Genomic DNA, 16,911 nt, shown 5'->3' with positions numbered 1-16,911 from the left:
TTTGTTTTTTATTTTGTTGCTTATGGTTTAGGTGTCTAAAAAACTTATTGCCAAGACCTATATCAAGGAGGTTTTTACCCTATGTTTTCTTCTAGGAGTTTCATGGTTTTAGGTCTTTAATCCATTTAAGTCTTCAATCTATTTTGAGTTAATTTTTTGTGAATAGTGAAAGATAGGGGTCTAATTTTATCCTTTTACATGTAAATGTCCATTTTTCCCAGCACCAGTTATTGAAGAGACTGTCTTTTCTCCATTCTTGGCTCTCTTGTCACATGTTAGTTAACCATATATGCTTGCATTTACTTCTGGGCTCTCAGTTCTGTTCTGTTGATCTATTTTTATGCCAGTGATTTAGTTTTGATGACTACAACTTTAGGGTATAACTTGAAATCGGAAGTATGATGCTTCCTGCTTTGTTCGTCTTTCTCAAGATTGCTTTGGCTATTCAAGATCTGTTGTGGTTTCATATAAGTTTTAGGATTGTTTTTTCTTTTATGAAAAAAATGCCATTGGTATCTTGATGGGGATTGCATTGACTCTGCCAAAAGATTGCTATTGGTAATATTGACATTTTAACAACATTATTTCTGCCAATCCATGAATATGGGATACCTTTCCATTTATTTGTGTCTTTAAGTCCTTTCATCAATGTCTTGTAGTTTTCAGAGGAGAGATCTTTCACCTCCTTGGTTAAACTTATTCCTAATTATTTTATTGTTTTTGATGTTATTGTAAATGGGATTATTTTCATTATTTCTTTTTCAGACAGTTCATTGTTAGTTTATAGAAACACTACTGATTTTTACAGATTAATTTTTTATGCTGCAACTTTACTGAAGTTGTTGATTAGATCTAACAGTTGATAGGGCAGGGAGTGTCTTTATGGTTTTCTATATATAAAATCTTGTCATCTGCAAATACAGTTTTACATATTCCTTTCCAATTCTGATGCCTTAATACTTCTTTTTCTTACCTGATTGCTCTGAATAGGAGTTGTGAGAGTCGGCACCCTTGTCTTGTTCCTGGTATTCAAATTTCTACTGTTGGGTATGATGTTAGCTGTGAGCTTATCATATATGGTCTTTATTATGTTGTTACATTCCTGCTATACCTAATTTGTTAATAGTTTTTTTCAGGAACAGATGTTGAATTTTATCAAATGCTTTTTCTGTGTCTGCTGAGGTTATTATATGATTTATTTTCATTCTATTAATTTGGTATATCACATTGACATACATATGTTGAATCATCCTCACATCCCAAATCACCAGCAGTGTACAAGGGTTCTCTTTTCTGCACATCCTCACCGATGCTTATGTCTTATCTTTTTGAAAGTAGCCATTCTAATAGGTATGAGGTGGCATCTCATTGTAGTTTTGATTTGATTTGCATTTCCCTAAACACCTTTCCATGAACCTGTTGGCCATCTGTGTGTCTTCTTTGGAAAAAAGTCTCTTTAGTTCTTCTGCCCCCCCCCCCTTTTTTAGGTTTTTAGGGCACACCTGAGGCATATGAAAGTTCCCAGATTAGGGGTCTAAATGGACCTACAGCTGCTGGCCTTTGCCACAGCCAGGGCAACTCAGGATCTGGGCCATGTCCGTGACCTATACCACAGCTCACGGAAACGCCAGATTCTTAACTTACTGTGTGAGGCCAGGGACCGAACACACATCCTCATGGACCCTAGTCTGGTTTGTTAACTGTTGAGCCACGAAGGGAACTCCAGGATTGTTTATTCTATCTCTACTTTATTTCACTCCAGTTTTAAAAATTTTGTTTGAATGTGTTTTGTTTGGTTGGGGGGTTGGGGGGACTTGGTCAAAAGCAGATTTTCAAACTTTTTTTTTTTTTTTTTTTTTTTCCTTTTTGCTGTTTAGGGCCACACCTTTGGCACATGGAGGTTTCCAGGCTAGGGGTCTAATCAGAGCTGTAGCCGACAGCCTACGCCAGAGCCACAGCAACGCCAGATCCAAGCCATTTCTGCAACCTACACCACAGCTCATGGCAATACTGGATCCTTAACCCACTGAGTTAGGCCAGGGATCAAACCTGCAATCTCATGGTTTCTAGTCAGATTTGTTTTGGCTGCGCCATGATGGGAACGCCCAGATTTTCAAAATTTTTGATCTCAGAACCTCTTTATGCTTTTAATAATTATTGAATACCCCAAAGAGGTTTTATTTAGGTATGTTATATCTTTGGTATTTACTGTAGTAGAAGCTCAAACTGAGAAATTATTTAAATATGCATTCATTCACTTAAAACATAATAAACCCATTACATATTAACAAAATTTTTTATGAGTAATTACTTTTCCTAAAAAACAATGGAAAGACTTGCATTGCTTCTCTTTATTGCAAATCTTTTTAATGTCTGCCGTAATATAAGATTATTGGATTCTCACATCAATCTACTGCATTGTCACATCATGCATGTAGCCTTTGGAAAACTACACCTATGAGAGAATAATAATGAAGGAGGCAAATAACGTCTTAAGTTTATCTTCAGGGACCTAGGAGATGCGAGTTGGAGACTGGTTTTAAGATTCGTTGTTTCTGGGAAAATTGGGAGTGTTCAGAAACCTTACAATTTTTCATCGTACCTTAGGGAAGTGGTATTGGTTGTTTATGTACCCAAATACAAAATATTCGAGGAAGTTATTATTTGTGTCAAAGATGAACCTTGTTTTAGAATCAAATATTAAAAAGTTCTTATTTGCATAATCACTTCATTGATGTTACTTATACTGAAGCAAAACGAACATCTGTGTAAGTATTTCTTTAAGAAAACATTTATTCTTGGAGTTCCCGTCGTGGCGCAGTGGTTAACGAATCCGACTAGGAACCATGGGGTTGTGGGTTCGATCCCTGCCCTTGGTCAGTGGGTTGACAGTTTGGCGTTGCCGTGAGCTGTGGTGTAGGTCGCAGACGCAGCTCGGATCCTGTGATGCTGTGGCTCTGGCGTAGGCCGGTGGCTACAGCTCCGATTCGACCCCGAGCCTGGGAACCTCCATATGCCGAAGGAGCAGCCTTAGAAAAGGCAAAAAGACAAAAAAAAAAAAAAAAAAAAAAAATTTATTTTTGCTCAGTTGGTTAATATCCCATCTTATTCCATAAAGTACTTGGGGCAACTTTCCAGATAAGTAATATAGTAGGATTTTGAATATAGATGGGACAAGGAGAAAAATGGTTAGAAATTAAGATAAAGTCAAGCATAAAGTTAGCACATAAAATATGCTTCCTATACTTTTGTATAGCTTTTAGAAGTGGGAGAAAACTATAGTGTTTTCAAATGTTCCAACTTAAAGATTCACTAAGGGTTTTAAATTACACCACCCTTAGCAACTTTAAAGTATAATGTCATTTATGAAAATCTGTTCTTATTCACCTTTCCAAGGAAAATAAACTTACGTAATGCCAGTCTACTTTGCTAGTGAATTGACTTGCTAATAGTTATTACAATAGCTTTGTCACAGTTTATTAAGCTTTATTCAACTTTATTGTATTTATTGAGGAATTAAACTACTATTCTGTTTCGTTGAAAATGCTGGAGTGGTAATTGCATTCGATAACTTAATGCAACAAAAGGGACAGAGCACAGCACTGCAATCTGGAGAAGACTAGAGATCTAATTTTGGTTCGGAGGCTGGATTACAAACCTAGCCAGTCACATACTTCTTGCTCATGGGTCGGGAAGTGTGGATTGTGGGAAGGGAGTAACAATATAATGTGGGAGACGGAAGCACTCTTTATAGTGTTTGAGGTGTTTGTTTGTTTTTTATGGAAGGCACTTAAATTCTCACTTCACACTATTAGAATTACTTCACATTCCAGAATTACTATACCAGGATTAGTATACCAGAATTACAGTTTGTATACCAGGGTTACTCAGGTGTATGCATTTGTCACAATTATACAGTTAAGATTTGTGCATTAAATGTGTGTAAATTTTTCCTTAAAAAAATCTAAAAGTAATAGTCAAGTAGTTAGTGGGTAAAGGTGGAGATAAAACAGGAAAGACACAATTTTCAAAGCTGAGTGATAGGGAATGAGATTATTACACTGTTCTTTTCACGCTGTGTATGTACATTTGATGCTTTCCATGTTAAGTTTTTTTTTTTAATGCAACATTCTGGTCTACCATATTAGAAGGTCAAAAGATAGTATGTAGAATTGATAAATCAAGAAGTAGCAATGTAAGCATATTATTTAGAAATGTGGACGTAAATAAGAGCAGGAAAAAGTTAAAAAACATCGAAGTGGTTGCCTATGATGATCAGACAGGGTGTGGAGAGGAAGTAGAAAATATCTCTTTCCAAAAACAAAAAACAAAAAAAAAAACAAAAGAAAGGAGTTCCCGTCGTGGCGCAGTGGTTAACGAATCCGACTAGGAACCATGAAGTTGCGGGTTCGGTCCCTGCCCTTGCTCAGTGGGTTAACGATCCGGCGTTGCCGTGAGCTGTGGTGTAGGTTGCAGACGCGGCTCGGATCCTGCGTTGCTGTGGCTCTGGCGTAGGCCGGCAGCTACAGCTCCGATTTGACCCCTAGCCTGGGAACCTCCATATGCCGCAGGAGCGGCCCAAAGAAATAGCAAAAAGACAAAAAAAAAACAAAAAAAAAAAACCAAAAAACAAAAAAAACAAAAAACAACAACAAAAAAAGAAAATATCTCTTTCCTCGAGTAGGAAATATCTCTTTTTTAATTAAGGCTTTCAGTGTTGATTTTTAAACCTTAGGCGTGCATGTATTACTTGGGTAAAACGATGTATTTATTCTGTGGATTACGGCATTGTTTTCAAGGAAGATATCCATATGGTCATATGTGAATAATTAGGCGGAGACTAATGCTTAGAATATAAAAATTCTGTTTACACGCAGTGATTTTGACAGCGTGCCAGTTATCTCCATTGCGAAGCTGGTGATTTACATTTGAATTCCTACTTCCGATGGGTAGCACTTCAAAGTTTGATCGCATAGTTTGTCCCTGACTGTACGCATGCCCTCCTGTGGTTTGTTATTTACACAGTAGTCAAGTGATCATAAATAAGCTTATAGTACTCTCCTGCTTAGAAGCCACTGAATGTCTTCCCATTGCAATTAGAATGGAATTCAAACTCTTCATCACGCCTGCAGACAAGGCTGTAAATGATACAAGTAAGCGATGGGAGCATACCTCATTCTCCCGTCACCTTCCCTCATCAGTGTCGGCTCTGATGGGCTTCTTGTACACACTCGTAGCTCATTCCTGCCTCCAGGCCTTTGTACCTGCCGTTCTTTATGAGCCTGGCTGCTTCTCAGCATTTAGGATTTAATTCCTGAAAAAGCCCTTCCCTGGCCGTCTAGCTAAAGTTGTTCCTTCCATCCCTTCTTCATCTAGAGCAGTGGTGCTGAGTGTGGTCCTCAGACCAGAAGCATGAGCATCACTTGAGAGCATTTTGTTTGGTTTGGTGATGCATCTTAGGCCCCACCACAGACCTGCTGAAGTAAAAATCCGCATTTTAACAAAAACCCCAAGGGGACGGTATGCAGTTTAAAAATTTCAAAAGCTCTGATCTAGAATAATCCCCTTCCCAATTTTCCTGTGTATCTACTAACAGCTCATCCATTTCTGGAGGTCACTTCATCATTTGCCTGCCCATTACTTCTCCCCAGATGGAATATAAGCCCTACAAGGGCACCGTTTTGTCTGACTTGTTACAAACACCTGAGCCACTGTCTGCACCTAGAACATGCTCAATGAGTATCTGATGTGTAACAGAATATACAGATATGATCGAGATTCTGTTGCATTCCTTGAAGTATATAACAGGAAACATCTTCATTGTTCTCGCTTGCTTGTAAAATTGGGGTTATTCTTACCTCCCAACATCATCATGAAGAGGTTTCGCTCTATTTCTGGGACACTATTAAAGTGATGTGACTAATAATCACTGGTCTATTCTCATTTTCAGGTTGTTTCTCTTCAGAACCAAAGTTTAGATTGTATTGAGTAATTTGCTACAGATTAAAAACATTTTCTTTTTGGTATTTTAAAAAGCACTCATTCAAAGTTAAAGTTATTGTCAGAGGTTTTTAATCCAGAGTAAACGTATCCAGAGTAAACCTATCCAAAGTAGGCTTGATATTTGTATCAAATTTTATTAAATCAGAATTTAATAATTTTAATAAGAAAATAAGATTCTGAAAATTTTTTTTTTTTTTTTGTCTTTTTGCTATTTTTTGGGCCGCTCCCGTGGCATATGGAGGTTCCCAGGCTAGGGGTCGAATCAGAGCTGTAGCCACCGGCCTACACCAGAGCCACAGCAACGCGGGATCCGAGCCGAGTCTGCAACCTACACCACAGCTCGCGGCAACGCCGGATTGTTAACCCACTGAGCAAGGGCAGGGACCGAACCCGCAACCTCATGGTTCCTAGTCGGATTCGTTAACCACTGCGCCACGACGGGAACTCCAGATTCTGAAAATTTTAAGTCAAATGCAAAATTTAAAGTTAAACTACAAATAAAAACTGATTGGGCAACGAATGTATCAATTTTTTACTCTTGAGGTAAGATTTCTAAGAAAGACTTACAGTTGGTTTGTTTTTGTTTGTTTGTTTGTTTTTTTAGGGGTGCATCCTCAGCACATGGAAGTTCCCAGGCTAGGGGTTGAATTGGAGCCACAGCTGCCAGCCTACTACACCACAGCCACAGCAACACAGGATCCGAGCCACGTCTGTGACCTACACCACAGCTAACCGCACTGCCGGATCCCTGACCCACTGATTGAGGCCAGGCATCGAACACTCATCTTCATGGATACTAGCTGGATTCATTTTTACTGTGCCACAAAGGGAACTCCAGTAATTGGCAACTTTGAGATTCAGATGGGTATAGGGGCATGTCATGCTCAGGTATTTCTACATTTTTAAAAACAGGAAAACTCAAATATAGGGTTAATGGTTTTCTTTATTTTACAGATGGGGTCGAGGATTTGGTCTTTTGGGTTCCATTTTTGGAAAGGATGGTGTATTAAACCAGCCAAACAGTGTCTTTGGACTTATATTTTATATATTACAGTTATTACTTGGTAAGTATTTATACAGCAATACAAAAATAAGTTTGTTATATTCTGCTCAGTACGTTGTGTCTTTATCCTAAAGTGGTCTTTATATTAAATAAAAGCATATGTTAATGCTAGAAACATGGTTTGTAACACATTTTTGTGTTGTGCAAACTTGGCTCACTAAGATTTTGATGATGCTCCTGCTCAACTTGGTGTCTGTTGGTGTTTGATCAGGGAGGGATATTAGCACCCATGATGCCCAGAGATATAAGCCCCATTCAGGGAAATTATTATTTTGTATAGTCTGTAGCTATTTTAAAGTATTATGCATTGAGAAAACATTAATGGTAAACAAATTCATTCATAATTCCATCACCTTTACATAACTACTGCTGCCATTGTATTCTTTTTTTTTTTTGCTTTTTTGCTTTTTAGGGCTGCATCTGCAGCATATGAAAGTTCCTGGGCTAGGGATCAAATTGGAGCTACAGCTGCCAGCCACAGCCACAGCCACAGCCACAGCAATGCCAGATCTGACCCGAGTCTGTGCCGCATCTTCAATCTACACCACAGCTCATGGCAATGCTGGATCCTTAACCCACTGAGCAAGGCCAGGGATCAAACCTGCATCCTCATGGATACTAGTCGGGTTCCTTTCCACTGAGCCACAAGGGGAGCTCCATATTCTTTTTTTTCACTTCATTTTAATTTTTTAATTTTTATATTTATTTTTTAATATTTTATTTTTTCCATTATAGTTGGTTTACAGTGTTCTGTCAATTTCTGCTGTACAGCAGAGTGACCCAGTCACACATGTACATATATTCTTTTTCTCACATTATCCTTCATCTTAAGTGACTAGATATAGTTCTCTGTGCTATACAGCAGGATCTCATTGCTTATCTACTCCAAATGCAATAGTCTGCATCTGTTAACCTCAGACTCCAGTCCATCCCTCCCCCTCCTCCATGGAGGCCACAAGTCTGTTCTCCAAGTCCGTGAGTGTCTTTTCTGTGGAAAGGTTCATTTGTGCTGTATATTAGATTCCATACATAAATGATATCATATAGTATTTGTCTTTCTGTGACTTTACTTAGTATGAGAGTCTCCAGTTCCATCCATGTTGCTGCAAATGGCATTATTTTGTTCTTTTTATGGCTGAGTAGTATTCCATTGTGTATATATACTACATCTTCCTAACCCATTCATCTGTTGTTGGACATTGAGTTTGTTTCCATGTCTTGGCCATTGTGAATAGTGCTGCAGTGAACATATGGGTGCATGTGTCTCTTTCAATGAAAGTTTTGTCTGGATATACGCCCAGGAGTGGGATTGCTGGATCGTATATGGTAGTTCTATATTTAGTTTTCTGAGGTACCTCCATACTATTTTCCATAGTGGTTGTACCAATTTACATTCCCACCAACAGTGAAGGAGGGTTCCCTTTTCTCCACACCCTCTCCAGCATTTATTGTTTGTTGATTTCACTTAATTTTACGTGAACCTTTGTATTGTCTGTCTCCTTTGGTGTTTTGTTATTGTGGACATCAAGGCTTCAGATTTTTTTATGTTCTAAATAACACTGCAGTGATTGACTTTGTTTAAAGTCTCCTTCACACACACCCTTCCCTCTTTAAATTATTTCTGCAAAATAAATAAATGTGGGATAAATGAGTCAACAAACATAGATTTGGTATGGATTTTAGTAGGTATAGTCAAACTGCTTTTTCTTCAGCTGTCAGGTTTCCCCAAAGCTTCATCTTCATTTTAAAAAGTTTTTTCCGTAAGATTTCTAATTCAGTAGTTACATATTAGTAGCCATTATTTTAATTTTACTGTATTTTAATTTCCTTTCATTGCCAGTTTAGTTATTGGGATCTGGATATAGTACATTTCATATTTATTACAAACATTTTGCCCATTCTTTATCCTTTTTTACATTAGTTTTGTGGATTTTTTTTTGGGGGGGGGTCTTTTTGCCTTTTCTAGGGCCGCTCCCACGGCATATAGAGGTTCCCAGGCTAGGGGTCTAATCAGAGCTGTAGCTGCCGGCCTCCGCCAGAGCCACAGCAACTCGGGATCCGAGCCACGTCTGCAACCTACACCACAGCTATGCCAGATCCTTAACCCACTGAGCAAGGCCAGGGATCGAACCCACAACCTCATGGTTCCTAGTCAGGTTCGTTAACCACTGAGCCACAACGGGAACTCCAGTTTTGTGAATTTTGATTGTAAAGTTTTTATACATTTTGGGTTAAATCCCTCCATTTTTGCCCTTGCATTTTAATTGTTAATATTTTATCCTGTTGATCTGCCAGGTCTTGTGTCTAGCTGCAGTAGCTTTATTAATGAATCAGATTGTGAATCTAAATTTTTCTCAATAGTTGTATCAAGTTTGCCCAATTCCGGAGTTCCTCTTGTGGCTCAGTGGTTAGTGAATGTGACTAGCATCCAGGAGGACGCAAGTTTGATCCTTGGCCTTGCTCTATGGGTTAAGGATCCGGTGTTGCTGTGAGCTGTGGTGCTGGGGATCAAACTCACGCCTCTGCAGTGACTCAAGCTGCTGCAGTCAGATTCTTAACCCACTGTGTCACAGCAGAAACTCTAGTCGTTCTTTTTTGAACTTTTTTTTCTTGGAGTACTGATCGTGGCTCAGCAGTAACAAACCCAGTTAGTGTCCATGAGGACTTGGGTTTGATCCCTGGCCTTGCTTAGTGGATTAAACAATCCGGCATTGCTGTGAGCCATGGTAAAGGTCACAGACATGGCTTGGATATGGCATTGCTGTGGCTGTGGCGTAGGCTGGCAGCTACAGCTCCAATTTGACCCCTAGCCTGGGAACCTAACTTCCATATGCCATGGGTGCAGCCCTAAAAGCACCCAAAAAAGCCCAAAAAATAAAAAACATTTTTCTTCTTATTTTTTTGTTGTCGTTGGTTTTGGGGGGTTTGTTTTTGTTTTTTGCATAACTGATGTATCTTAGTGATCTTTCCATAGCTGCAAAAGATTCCATTGCTTGATTGTACAATCATTTATTTCAAGTTTCGGCACATTTTAAATTCCACTAGGAATTTCTTTGTGTGTGTGTGTGTGTGTTTTTAGGGCCCCATCCGAGCCACATGTGTGATTTACACCACAGCGCATGGTAACACCAGATCCTTAACCAACTGAGAGAGGCCAGGATCAAACCCGAGTTCTCATGGCTACTAGTTGGGTTCTTTAGTGCTAAGCCGCAACGGGAACTCCTCCACTGGGAATTTCATCCCGAGCCACCAATTATATTACATTAGCACTGGTTTTTTACAGGAATATTTAACTACTTTATGTATAAAGTACATAAAGTACATTACTTGAATATTTATGGAGCATTCTAAGAATACCTGTTAGTTTTTTTAGTCTGCACAACAGGAAGTTCCCACTGTGGCTTAGCAGTAGCAAGCCGGACTAGTATCCATGAAGACGAGGGTTCGATCCCTGGCCTCGCTCAGTGAGTTAAAGGATCTAGCGTTGCTGTGAGTTACGGTGTAGTTCACAGACGTGGCTCAGATCTGGCATTGCTGTGGCTGTGGCGTAGGCCGGTAGCTGCAGCTCTGATTCAACTCCTAGCCTGGGAACTTCCATATGCTGCAGATGTGGCCCTAAAAAGCTAAAAAAAAAAAAAAAAAAAAATTTGCACAACAATCTTAGGAAGCAGTCATGATTATTATTCCAGTTTTACAGTTAAGGAAAAGGGTTGCACAGAGAGTAAATAACTTGTCCATATCTTTTTTGTTTTGTTTTGTTTTTGGCTGCACTTGTGGCATGTGGAAGTTCCCCAGCCAGAGATTAAACTCGAGCTTCAGTGACAATGCCTCATCCTTAACCTGCACCACAAGGGAACTCCAATTTTTGAAGTTTTAGATGTCAGCATAGATGAGGTATGCAAACTTTTCTTTTTTGTTAAGGGCCAGATAGGAAATAATTTTAGGCTTTACTGATTGTCACAGCTACTCAACTCTGCCACTCTAGTGGAAAAGTAGCCATGGACATTACCTACATTAATGCACGTGGCTGGATTACAGATAAATCAAAGTCGGGTGGCATAAGTAATCCAATAGCATCTTAGTCTTTTTTTTTTTTTGGCCGTGCCTGTGGCATGCAAAAGTTCTAAGGCCAAGGACTGAATTTGAGCCATAGCAGTGACAACACCAGATCCTTAACCCACTGAGGCACCAGGGAATTCCAGCATCTTAGTCTTGAAGAGCCTGTTGAAGGCTCATATACTCTAGTACTAACTGGTCATGTGGGCAGAACGGTCCCTGTGGCTAGGCTGTGGCCTACAGGCAACTTCTCATTCATCTGGCCATGAGGATTTCAGCACCTTAATTCACCTCTTCAAACCAAATCCCACCTTTTCTCAATTTTTTCCTGTTGCTATGATCCTTATCCATGAGTTTTGGGGTAAGAGAGTAAGTAGTTTAATATGCTTGGCCATCTTCCCTGGCCTCAAACGAAATGCACCTCACAATAAATGCACATGTTCTCAATACTGTTGGCTACAGGAAATAACAAAACAGTACATGTGAAGATGTGAGATAGCATCAAGAATTCAGGCAAGCCTTTGTCTTAAGAGCCCAGCTTAGCACACCTAATGGCCTTTCTCCTTGATCTGCTTTGACCCACACGTGGCCAACTGGCTACATGTGGTTTCCCTTATCCCCTAGGGCGAGCCCTTTCTGAAATGTTTATCTTGATTTTTTTTTTTTTTCCTCCAGCAGCAACATGTTGGTATCATCATCTCCCATTATGGGTTTTTTGATAAATGTGATCTAAACATGGGAAAACAGATTTTACTTTCCAAGGCGGGGGAGCCAGCCTCTATTGAAAAGGCCAGGGGAAGAGTCTCACCAAATGGGTCCTTCTTGGAGAAGGTTGTGGTCCCCATGTTACTTTAGTCACCAGAGGAGCTGGGGCTGTCGGTTGTACACATCAGCTTCATTGCGTAATGTGATTGCAAGACGGCACATGTTCTTTGCGTCTTAACTGAGGCTAGTTTATGAAATAAGTGGTATTTCATCTAGAACACTGACAAGTCAAAAGCATTGCTGCTGTAAAACTGGTAGTCTGTGTGCACAGTCAACCTGCCTCATCTTAACAACATGGACTTGTAGTTCTGTCCTCAGATTTCATAGAATCTTGTTGTAAGATCAGTATTCCAGCACCTCACAAAATGTTACCTTTTACTTTGTCTCCAGTGTCAAGGTCTGATGGAACCAAGTGTCTCTTTCTTTTGCAGGCATGACAGCAAGTGCAGTTGCAGCTTTAATCCTCATGACATCCTCCATCATGTCTGTAGTAGGCTCTTTGTACCTGGCCTACATTCTGTACTTTGTGCTGAAGGAGTTTTGCATCATCTGCGTCATCACATACGTGCTGAACTTCATTCTTCTTATCATCAACTACAAACGACTAGTTTACTTAAATGAGGCCTGGAAACGGCAACTGCAGCCCAAGCAGGACTGACAACCTGACAGACTCTTAACTGAAGTCCCTTTTTTTCCATTAAGTTTATTTTGCAGCAGTTGTTTTTTTTGTTTTGTTTGGTTTTGTTTTTTAAATTCTTCACAACAGACACTTTTCCCTAAGAATCTTAAACTGATTTTTTAAAATCCTGTAAATTAGAAGGGGCCCAGGCTATTTCTGTGTCAATCTTCATTTTAAAATATGGATACAAAAAAAAAAAAGAGGATACGCCGAGCCAATCAAAGACAAGCTTTAACTTTACTTTGGAGATGTTTCTGAAATAATAAATTGTAGCCCCAGCCCCTTTCCCTCAAATGTAAAGTGAGCAACCATTGCTAGTAATTCTCTAATGTGTATAAATTAAATTTCAGGTATAACAAATGTGATCATGACATGAAAATATTTTAGAATAGATACTGTATTAAATATTGCCATGTTTACAATATGTAAGATGTTTTTAGCCGATGGATTTAAACATGTAGATTCAATTAGAATCCATTTATGTGATATTTGTAAATAAAGGTAGAAATATTGGATCCATCCCTGCAGAACTTACTGTACAGTTTAGTTGAAGTGTAGCAATGAAGAATTGTCAGCTCAACGTTGACTGAAGAAATAGTGAAAATAGTAAGTCCATACAGAGCATCTTGTGAAAAGTACTGACAGCTGTGGGTCCAGCATTGGCAGCAAAAATAATAGAGTGATTGGTTCCCTTTCATTTCCTTCTTCTGAAAGGAAGAAACTAAATTTGGACATTGGAGTCAAGCTTATAACTAGTCATACAATTGGGTCAATGATAACCTTACAGAATGAGTCATGTGACCAGACTTTTAAGTCCAAGGCCTTCAGGACACTAAGATGGGAAAATGGGTAGATGTCTTTGGAGAACAGCTGGAAATAGGAACATGACATTTTTAGGTAAAGTCTCTTACAACGTTGAATTTTCATGCAGGTATTTTTCCTTACCATTGGTGCCAGTCACCCAAACAGTATTGACTTTGAACTAATCAGCATGAGCCCAGTCGCTCCAGAGTAGGATAGCTCCATAGCGTTTTCCCTGTTTCTTTCGGCTCTAACCAACCAGAGGTCTAGTTGAATTGTTTTAGTGTCAGAGAATGGATTTGTACACTTCAGGGCTGACCTGCTGCTCAGTTTGCTTCATTGGCAGGAGTACTGAAGGTAGAAATATCTCCAGGTGAAACACAGTGATGTTGTCACTTACTCTTTCTAATAACACAAATGCAGAGTTTTTAAAAGTGATTTGAATAAACCCTAATGAAATAGTGACAGTATGTTTCTATGGTTAATATCTTCTATCAGAATGTGAAAAGTGCCTTCTGTCTTTAAATCTCAAACCAAATATTTTATGTGTTGAACTTGGGCAGAAGTGTCCTTCCTTCCTTCCTTAGCATGAAGTAGAAACCTTGCATTCTGTGGAAACCTTCCGTATGATCACTTTATTCCTTAGGTTGAGAAGTAGGAGCAATGTTTTTGCTTCTAGTGCCACTCGTCATTATGTTAAAAGGAGCCCGGTGACTTTTGAGTGCTTTATTTGCCTTCTTTTTGAAGGGAGGGGACAGGCGATGCTCTCTAAACAGTAATGTGTAGAGTCAGCGACTGTCCAGCAGTTTCCAACTAACTGTTGTAATTGATGCGATGTCTTCTTCTGGCCCAAGGCAGGTATAAAATCTGAAGTGTAATGTACTTTTAACCAGTTTAAACCAACTTTGTAAAAGATGGCTTAATTCAGATTTCATCAAGGCTTATGTTTTCCCACGAATGTGAATACTTCAATGCCTGTTTTATTATGGATATACTGTTCTTGTTTCTATAGTTAAAGAACCCTAGAAAGCGTTGCTTAGATGTCTGGTATTTATGGAGAAACAAGGCCTGACACTGGAGAACTGCAGCGCGGTCACCTGCCAGCAGTACTGCCCGTTCTCCCCAGCCGCTCACTGCTTCTCTCTTCTCTGCTAGAATGGAAATGGCTTCACAGTGAAGACTTCGTGGTACATGTAACTCTGGTTATGCCAAACAAGTTCCTCGTGCCCCAGTTTTAAATTTTTTACCACGTGCTGTGTCACTCAGCAGGGGAGAGTTGAAGCTTGTCTTGATGTTGCATTCTTGTGAATGTCTTCAACTCTTACATGAGAAAAATGTCGGAATGTTCAGCCAGACCTTTGCTTTTCTAAGCCTTGGGGAAACCAGTTTCTGTTGTAGAAAAATTGTTGCCACATTCCTATGACCCCAGAATGAATATCCTTCTTCTCACTGAGTGATGAACACGTGCTGCCTGAAATAACAGCATGGTGACACCCAGATCTCTTAAGCAAAGGACTCCCCCCCCCACCGTGCATGCGATGTGGTATTTTTGCCCTGGAAGATTTTAGGCTTCCTTCTATCTACACCCTCAATTCTACCCCCAAGAAAGGGGGCAGGGGGCCCATGTTATAAAATCAGGATTATGACTATTTTAGGCTGAATATTTAAACACTGCAACATTTCTAGCCACTGATGTTGAAGAACAAACTAGGGGGAAGAATTCAATTTCTGCTTCTTGGTTTTTGAAATTATTTGCAACAAATGAAGCCTCTTATTTATCTGATGGTCATATCTATCATTTGAGGAAATAAGAGAAGTTGTGCTTAGATAATAAATTCTAGGGAAGCTAGGTGGCTTGGAGAATTTCATTTGGTTTTTCCACTGCAGCTAGTTGCCATCAGTGAGGGTGAACTAACTCAGGTTTAACCAGCTGTGTGCCAGGAATTACTTTTACTTCATGTATGCAGCCTCTCCCTAAATCTGTTACTTTTAAAGATGTGGAAACACAGACTGTTTTCATACAAAGAGACAAAGATCTACCATTTGGTACCAGAGATCTTTGGACCTACTAGCTAGGATATAGGACCAAGACTACAGTAACAGTAAAACTGTTGACTTTAGTTTGCTCGTATTTCACTTATCGTTAAAACTATGAGCAAAAGTACAAAGTTATCTTCAGCAAAACTTGACCCCAGTGAATGCCGACAGATCTTGTCCTGGAAATCAGTACTGGACAAATGCCAACAAGAAACCCACTATAATTTTTGTTAACCTGTCTGGAAAGGAATACCTAATATTCAGTCTCTGCCCTGGTGTGTTCTTCCCCAACAGGCAAGCAGTGATGAAACATGTCTATTCAGACATTTTAGGCAGCACTTACGATTCCTAATTTGTGAGAACTACCCATCAAAAAATCACAGGGGGTGCGGGTGGGGGTGGAAGTTCAGGGTACTTGGTTAAACTTTTTTTTTTTTTTTTTTTTTTTTACAAATTAGCCCAGAAAAGGTAAAATGTTTTGTTATAAAACTGTATTAAGCATGGCCTAAGTATTAGGTGTATGATCTGTATAGTATGTTCCATCAAAAATATTTATTACTAGTGCTTTAAGCTCCAGAGTAAAACATTCATTGAAAATGGAGTTCACTGGGCAGATTTCCCCTTTAATATAGATAGAAATATTCTTTATCAGAGATTTAGGACACAGTTTTGCTAACTGGTAAAAACAAATGTAAATATGTAAGAATGTTTATTTGTTGCACATAACTTTTTTGGTATAAAATAAATGTAGAAGTTACCTGTGGAAATTGTGCTGCCATCATTCTTATACTGCAGTTATGACATTTCAAAAAAGAGGAGGAAATGAGTTCAGTCTTATAAATTATTCTTGAAAATTGATAACTGTACCCTCATTTCTATAGGGACACTGAATTGATTCTTTTTCTCTTCAGTGATATATACCTTGTAGAAGACACAAGCAGAATTCTTAGAGATTCTAGTTCTTGTAATTCCTGTAGGTATATGATGTATGTGCTTGTCAAGAATTAATGAAAAAGGAGTTCCCATTATGGCTCAGTGGTTAACGAATCCGACTAGCATCCCTGAGGACACAGGTTCGATCCCTGGCCTCGATCAGTGGGTTAAGGATCCGGCGTTGCAGTGAGCTGTGGTGTAGGTCACAGACGCAGCTCGGATCCTGCGTTGCTCTGGCTGTGGTGTAGGCCAGCAGCTACAGCTCCGATTCGATCCCTAGCCTGGGAACCTCCATATGCCGTGGGCGCAGCCCTAAAAGAAAAAAAAAGAATGAAAAAGATGTTACTGCTTACAGTTCTGTAAGCACGTAGAATGTATTAATCAGTTATTTTTCCACTGCTTTACTTTAGCTCACCTTGAATACTCCACTCTTAGAGTCTTCTAAAAAGGTAAGATCTGCAAGAAAGATGGTTCTATTTTGAATGCAGCTGGCCATATTTTATTAACTAGAACAAATGTTTCCTGTGTCAGAACCTCAGGACTTAAGAAATGGACCTTCCCCTGAATTTGTAAA

The 16,911-nt window shown here is 39.3% G+C and overlaps 1 protein-coding gene across 1 annotated transcript in view; it reads left to right on the top strand.

Moving 5' to 3' along the window:
* Positions 1 to 16,171, top strand: part of VKORC1L1 (vitamin K epoxide reductase complex subunit 1 like 1) — a 75,250-nt gene extending 59,079 nt beyond the window's left edge. The window contains exons 2-3 of the mRNA XM_003124445.5: positions 6,958 to 7,067; positions 12,319 to 16,171. Coding sequence (XP_003124493.2) covers positions 6,958 to 7,067; positions 12,319 to 12,545 — 337 coding nt within the window. The 3' untranslated portion in view covers positions 12,546 to 16,171. The remainder of the gene's footprint in view (positions 1 to 6,957; positions 7,068 to 12,318) is intronic.
* The last annotated feature ends 740 nt before the right edge of the window (positions 16,172 to 16,911 follow it).

The sequence above is a fragment of the Sus scrofa genome, chromosome 3, assembly GCF_054392235.1.
Source record: "Sus scrofa isolate SSC_HxYL_T2T_F1_AM1 chromosome 3, Sscrofa_HxYL_maternal_Yorkshire_Landrace_v2.0, whole genome shotgun sequence".
In the NCBI taxonomy this organism is placed as follows: domain Eukaryota; kingdom Metazoa; phylum Chordata; class Mammalia; order Artiodactyla; family Suidae; genus Sus; species Sus scrofa.
Note: the sequence above shows the minus strand (reverse complement) of the source record. Positions and strands in the feature narration are given on the sequence as shown.